This window comes from Pholis gunnellus, assembly GCF_910591455.1.
Source record: "Pholis gunnellus genome assembly, chromosome: 10".
In the NCBI taxonomy this organism is placed as follows: domain Eukaryota; kingdom Metazoa; phylum Chordata; class Actinopteri; order Perciformes; family Pholidae; genus Pholis; species Pholis gunnellus.
In genome coordinates, this window is record NC_136537.1 from 22,034,894 (window position 1) to 22,041,727 (window position 6,834).

The following is a 6,834-nucleotide window of genomic DNA, read 5'->3' on the forward strand; positions in this document are numbered from 1 at the left end:
GGGGGGGGGGGAATACTCATTCTCTAATTTTATACAAATATTTAGACTCAAATGATCTTGAATCACTATCTATAAGCACAGAGTCTTATTTATGTTGCATAACTTATGTTGCATAACTTGCCCCAAAACTTAAGAGCGTGTAATTTTACTCAGACGGTGGCAAAACTTTATCACTTAAGTTTTAAGTTAAGTTTTTTATTTGTTATTTAAGAGTGGTGGTATTCTATGTTTTTGTTATTGTCAACAAATCCTATAAAAAGGCCAAAACCATTGATGTTAGTAACAAGCATTTGTCTGTCGTTGTCCACAAACTAGTAAAGACACAACGATGAACCTCACTGTTGCACTGGGTAACATGTTCCTTCATTAACATGAACACACACGCTGTAGTTTATTTTGACTCAGTGCCACACACACCGATCAGTGCTCAAATACTCACAGGAGAAACAAATGTGTTTTAATCCGCCCCAGAAAATAGTCCACAACAAATGCACTTGTGACTCTATAACATTAGCTAAACACTTTATACGAAATCATTGATAATTGCTGCTTGATTTTTTTATTAATGAACCCATGTAATTGTGAGCTTGTTTTTTTATTTATTCAAAAGGAACAAATGCGCTTGGAGCTGAGAGCCACAGTCATTTAGAGGCGGATCAAACATTTTCACCGGGTTTATCCTTTAAAGCTGTATTTAGTTGTTAGCATGAAGTAAAAAGATAAATAAATAACAAACAAACCAACACTGAAAACAACATTAAAAGTGTAGATTCTGTCTGCCTAAATACAGGAGGACGAGAGGGACGACTGAACTTTATTAAAAACTTTTTAACATCGAATATCTTGGGACCGTTTTGTTCTCCGGCCCCTTTGTCGTCGCCACATTCCCGCCACTTCTTCTTTAAAGTCACACTTGTTGCGTTGGAGGCACGAGAATTAAATATGTCCTCCGAGCTTCTCACTGCTGATCCATGTAACAAAAAGAAAAAATGCTAATGACAGTTCAGTGAATGGAGGGAGCAGGGAGGCGTTCATGCGACATCCCATTCAAAGTGTCGCCGCTTAGCTCACGCTAAAGCTAACTCTTAACGAGATGAGTAGACGAGTTGACAGTATTAATTAGCTCACAATTAGCTCTCCCCAGTCTCAGACTAGCCACCAGCTGTTATCGTCTGAGGGATTTCCTCTTTTTTTTTTTTTTTTTTGGCCCAAAATTGGCCAGAGGTAGGTTGACAGGCCTCCTCACAGGAACAGATGGTGAGTGCATGGCTTGTTAGCAATCAGCACGTTTTTAGCTAATGACTTAATTAGCTATGCAAATTGACAAATCAGTGTGGATATTGTCATTTAGTTGAAAAGCTCACCTAAATTAATTAGCCTGATTAAGGCATAGTGGGGTGTAGAAGTGGTCGCTAGGGGGGTTTTGGGGATGGCTTCGATAAATAAACTGCGTCTTGTACTTCATCTAAGGGCTGTTTGAAGTGTGCTAAGTTGTCTAGTTTTGTTTACATCAGTGCTTGCTGGAAGTCACCATGTGTGTTTGTCTTCGTGTGCGACCCCCTTGGTTAGTGTACGAGCTCCACACACAGGGTTAATGGGTTAATCGTGCCTTTGACTGTGTTTGAGTTCAGGTGTGTGATTGTACAGAGATCTGGGTTTGTGTGCCAATGCACGTGCACGTTTGTTGTGCGCGTTGCGGAGGAGATGGCCGAGAAGAGCGAGCTCTCCCACGAGCCGGGCCGCGTTGACACACTTGGCCAGTGAAGCGTGCGCTCCATTTAACTGTACAGCTTCTTCCCAGGTTATGGTGGGTGGCGCTGGGGCTCGCCAGCAGGGCAGATGAGATTCAGCACACACACACACACACACACACAAATAAATACAGCCATGATTCAGAGCGTATTGATCATTACACTCCAGTGATTATTTGTCAGCAGAAATTCATGAAGAGTTCATGAAGAGTTTGCTCCTGAAAACATGCATAAAACAAGCAAACTCTCCTTCCAAAGACTCATCACAAGAAGCACAGATAGCGCTGGATAATGGCTAAATCTCTCCCCTTCCCTTCCTTGACCCGCTGTGAGAGGGCCATCTCAGTGAAATATGTCTTACATGATGAGTATTGATTGGGGGGGGCGGGTACAGACAGCTGGGGGAATCCGCTTTCAGGTTTCATTCGCAGCGAGTGTTCGGACAGGGGTCGACCGTCAGGGATGGGTTCACTGGATACACACCAACGTCTCAACACTCAACACAAACACACACACACACAAAGTGTTTGGAAGCAGGGGGTTGTGTTTAAGCGGGGAAGTAAACACCTCCCATCTTATGGGGGTTCGGGCGCTCCTCGCTCAGTTGGGTAACATAAAAACCTTGTAAACAAACAGAAATAGATCAGCAACTGTGGACACATCCGCTCCCGAATGACGTTCTGGACCAGTGAATGTTTGTCTTCATGACCTTGTTGTAGTTTTATCCCTCAGTTTTAAAAGGTGGTTGAATGTTTTTTTTTATATGAGACAGAGGACATGCATATCAATTTATTTGAAGTAATGCAAATGTTGTAAGGTCTTTTTTTGTTGGATGTGCGTTCACTTGGTATTCAGATGGTGATTTGGTCTCAGAATTAGATGAAACAGATATGCATTAATTTCTTCTCTGGTAATTTCTCTCACTTAAGCGTATTCATTTTGAGTCTCCCCGGGGCTAAATATGGTCGGGCCCGCGCAAAACTGAAAACACGTCACGGGTGCCCGTGTAATAATGGATTATATTTGTGAAACCAGTTTTAAAGTTGAGTTAAAAATGCAAAACTAGTAAGATAAACTGAAAGTGTCTTTAGTAATGAAAGAAACAAGCAAATGAATTAAGAAGATAAAAGCGGTAAATGTTTTCTGTTTTGAGAATGTAACTAAAATATTGTTTAAATACGTTTAAAATGATGATTGAGAGGATTGTTAGGGATAAATGTCCAAGTGTATTGTGGTTAAGTATTACATGTTTGGTCACACACTCACAAAATTACATGTTTGTGTCTGTGAAACACATTCAAAACCCCCAGTAATGTGTGGTTTCATGGCTCTTGAGATACACAACATTGACCTGATTGTATGTCATTGAAAACATTCAAATAGAAGAAGTAGGTGAATAAAAATCTCTTAAATAACTCATTTGTAAGTGTAACAAAAAAAAGGACGCAGTTTGAACACAACGTGACCTTTCTTTAAAAAAAGGGCACCATCGGTCAAGAACATCTGTGGTTTCCTCTCCTCCTCTTCAGTTTGTAAACTTGCTCTCCGTGTCTCTTGTTTCCTCCAGGACGTGATGGTGGTCGGCGAGCCGACCCTGATGGGCGGCGAGTTCGGGGACGAGGATGAGCGTCTGATCACCCGTCTGGAGAACACGCAGTACGACGCCACCAACGGCCTGGACGACGAGGACGACTTCAACAGCTCCCCGGCTCTGGGCAACAGCGCTCCCTGGAGCAGCAAACCCCCCGGCGCCCAGGACAGCAAGCCCGAGAGCACGGCGCCCCAGCCCTCGCAGTAAAACAAAAAGAAGAAGAAGAAGAAGAAGAAGAGCAAAACAACAGATCCTTGACTCCACGTGGACTGGACTTTTTAACCTCTCCCTTTCCCCCCTGAGGGCAGTGCTTCTACGCCTCATAAACATTGTACTGAATCAGAATCTGCAAACTCACCACTGGCACGTCCAGCCAAAAATATTCTGAGCATTTTCTTCTTCTCTGGATCACTGTAACATCTCGGAGAACAATGGCATATAAGTTGTATGCAACTGTAATTTAAAAACACCAAGGCGGGGGCTTTTTTTTTTCTTTTCTTCCAGTGGAAAATTGCGGATCAAATTCTCCCTCAGATACAAAGCTCTCGTCTAGTGGAATACTACAGCTGACAGTAGACAGAGGGGAGAGAAGAAGAAGAATGAAAACAACAAACGAAATAGCGAGCTCACCAGTGAGAATGCAAGGTGTTTTTTTTGGGGGTTTTTTAAACAGAGCCGATGGAAGAATTGAACCACATTGGAGACAAATGAAAATTGCATTTTTATTGGAAATTCAGTCGGCTGTTGGTTTGTTTCTGCTGTTGCTGTTTATTTCCATTTCCAATTAAGAGGAAATAAAAGTTGTCTACCGATATGGACTCCTATTCAAACGAGGGAAAATCGTGTACTAGGATTGTTTTTTCCACATTACTGCGGTCGTCACAGATTGTGATTTCATGCAAACCAGTTTGATTGTGTTCGTAGTCTATTGGTATTTTGCTTCTCTCAGAATCTTTTGCAGTCACGTTGTAATTTTGCGCCGATCAGTATGTGAACTTTGCCAACACGCATTGATGCATTATTGTTGATTTTTATTTTTATTTTTTCCCTCCTCGGAAATTGGACTTCTCTCCCTTTAACGACCTACTCCCAAACTGATACTAAAGCCTTTTCCTGCATGATTTTATAGGATTTTTATTTTGTTTGGTATATGTACTTTAAAAAAAAAAAAACACACACACACATCAGTCTGATTTTCCTTTTGGGTTCATCAGTTTGGGAACACTGTTACAAGGTTTGTAGCTCTGTAAATAGAGGTGGAATCTGTTTTGTCCACTGTAAATCAGCCACTGACACCAGTTTGAATATGGCAGCTGTTTTGTTTTGTACAGGAGGATCAGATTTCTGTTGGGTGGTTTGGATGGACGCTGGTTTGCTTCGGTCGAGACCCAAACTGTTTCCTGACCTCTTGAGCTAGTGCAGAACCAAAGCCACAAAGTTAACACTCACAACGTCCTACTTCTTGAATATTGTGTGACAAAAGAAGAAAACAATTTTTACATTTTAAAAGCAACGCACAGATTAAATCCCATCCACCCCACAGAAATAGTTTGACGTCCCTGTATTTGTGCTATTCTTTAATCTTTAATTGAATTGATAATATATCCCTGATCTCTTTTGTTGGACTTTTGTTTGAAAACGAGCAAAAAGACAGCAACATGTGTCTTTATACAATTGGATCTTATGGGTATTTATTTGTGCATTTGTAAGGAAGCTAACACATTTCTAAATATGTTTGAGCCTAGTATTATTAGACACCATTTGTACATTATATAGCAGAGGTGTTCAGTGTCATATCTGATGTCTGGTATGTATGCTTTACCATTATGTGTGCCAATAAACCGTGCTTACAAAGGAGTGGAATTTGATTTGGTTACATGCATCGTGTGTGCAGTTAGCATCTGTTTATTGATTCACTTTATTCACTATTAACTGTGATTAGTCTGATAAATCATTGGAAAGTCCATTCACCCCAAAGTCCATTCAGTCACACAACTAATGTAATTTTGTCTCGTCCAACATGAGCGAAATGTTCGTAGTTTGAACATAAGAATTGGACGTCGCCATATCTGAGGAAGAAAGTGTAGAGCAATCGAGAGCTCCTGAACAGCTGCTACGTGGATGAATGCAATTGATGAGACAGTTAAAAAATGGTGGATGTGACTGATCTTTTTGGAACAGGACTGTTTCATTCCCATCTACATCTAAAAAGACAAAAGTCTTCAGGAAACCACATTTCTATACTGAAATGGTTGTTTTGTGCTATATTGTTCTTGTTCCTGGTTATAAAAGGATTCAGTGATGCACCCGAAACATCACGTGTTGGCGTTAGTCTCTCAAAAATTAAAGCTTTCCAGAGCTGCCATTTTCTGCTGATATTTAATGATCATCTTTGGTGAAATTAATTGTAAAAGAAACAACAAGAAGAGACAGAAATAGAAATGTTTGCACCCAAAGATCATTCAGAAAAATAGAATGCAGTCCATCAAACTTCACTAACTGGTTTCCTTTCTTTTCCACGTGCTCAAAAATTCACTTTTGATGAAAGATCTTCACCACAGGTTCATGCTCCTTCTGCCCTGCTCATTAGAGGTTATTAAAAAGTATTGGAAAATGTAGTCAATCACTAAATATCTAAATAAGTCCTGGAATGTGATGAAGATGTCAAAATGATATCTAGTGGTGAATCTGGGCATAGATTTGTTTCTTTTCTTTAATGTGTAGCAGCCTTCAGTATATGAATACATCACAGTTATGTCCTTAAGTGTCCTGTAGTGAGACACTGTAACTGTTTAAACAATAGCATTGGATAACAAAATGTTATAGGCCCAAAATCAATAGGTGGGTTGTATTAGAGATTCTTCTTGTCTACAAGGATATTGAACAATAAAACATTTAAGATAAAGGTATAATCTGTAAGATCTAACCTGGATTTGATCTATCATCCCTGTATTCATCCCTCATCTGCTAACTTGAGTTATCTGAATAATTCTGCTCAGGAAAACAAATGTATGAACTAGTCTGCAAAGTTCTCCAGACAACTCAGTATCGGAACAGGCCTCGGTACTGTTGTTGGGTAGACTTTAAATCCAGTACAATTTGATGGAACTTTGGCGACACCAGGTGGATTATAAGGAGTACTGCAATAACATGTAATTATTGTATAATTCTAGTTTCATTGTTTTCTCACCATCTCTGTGACATCATGCAGCAAAGAAGCATACATTTCTAAAAATCTGCAAGATTTTAATCGGACAGTTAAATACTAATAATCTTGCAAACAATTCCGTTTCACTGCAAGGCCAGTTTTATTATTTACTTATTTTAAATAACGGAATATTTTACATGACTTGGAGTTGGTCAATAATGTTTCTATCATGACTATTATTATTATTATTATTATTATTATTATTATTATTATTATTATTATTATTATTGTTATTATTAGCAATGGTAGTATCAGTATTATGTATTACAAAAAACAAGATATTG

The 6,834-nt window shown here is 39.5% G+C and overlaps 1 protein-coding gene across 3 annotated transcripts in view; it reads left to right on the forward strand.

Annotated features, from left to right (window-relative positions):
* The window catches only part of ldb2a (LIM domain binding 2a), a gene marked incomplete at its 5' end in the record, with an annotated part of 84,067 nt that extends 78,879 nt beyond the window's left edge, over positions 1 to 5,188 (forward strand). For all 3 annotated transcript variants that reach the window (XM_079168052.1, XM_079168053.1, XM_079168054.1), the window contains one exon: positions 3,319 to 5,188. In XM_079168052.1, the coding sequence (XP_079024178.1) occupies positions 3,319 to 3,549 (231 nt within the window). In that variant the 3' untranslated portion in view covers positions 3,550 to 5,188. The remainder of the gene's footprint in view (positions 1 to 3,318) is intronic.
* Positions 5,189 to 6,834: the final 1,646 nt, after the last annotated feature.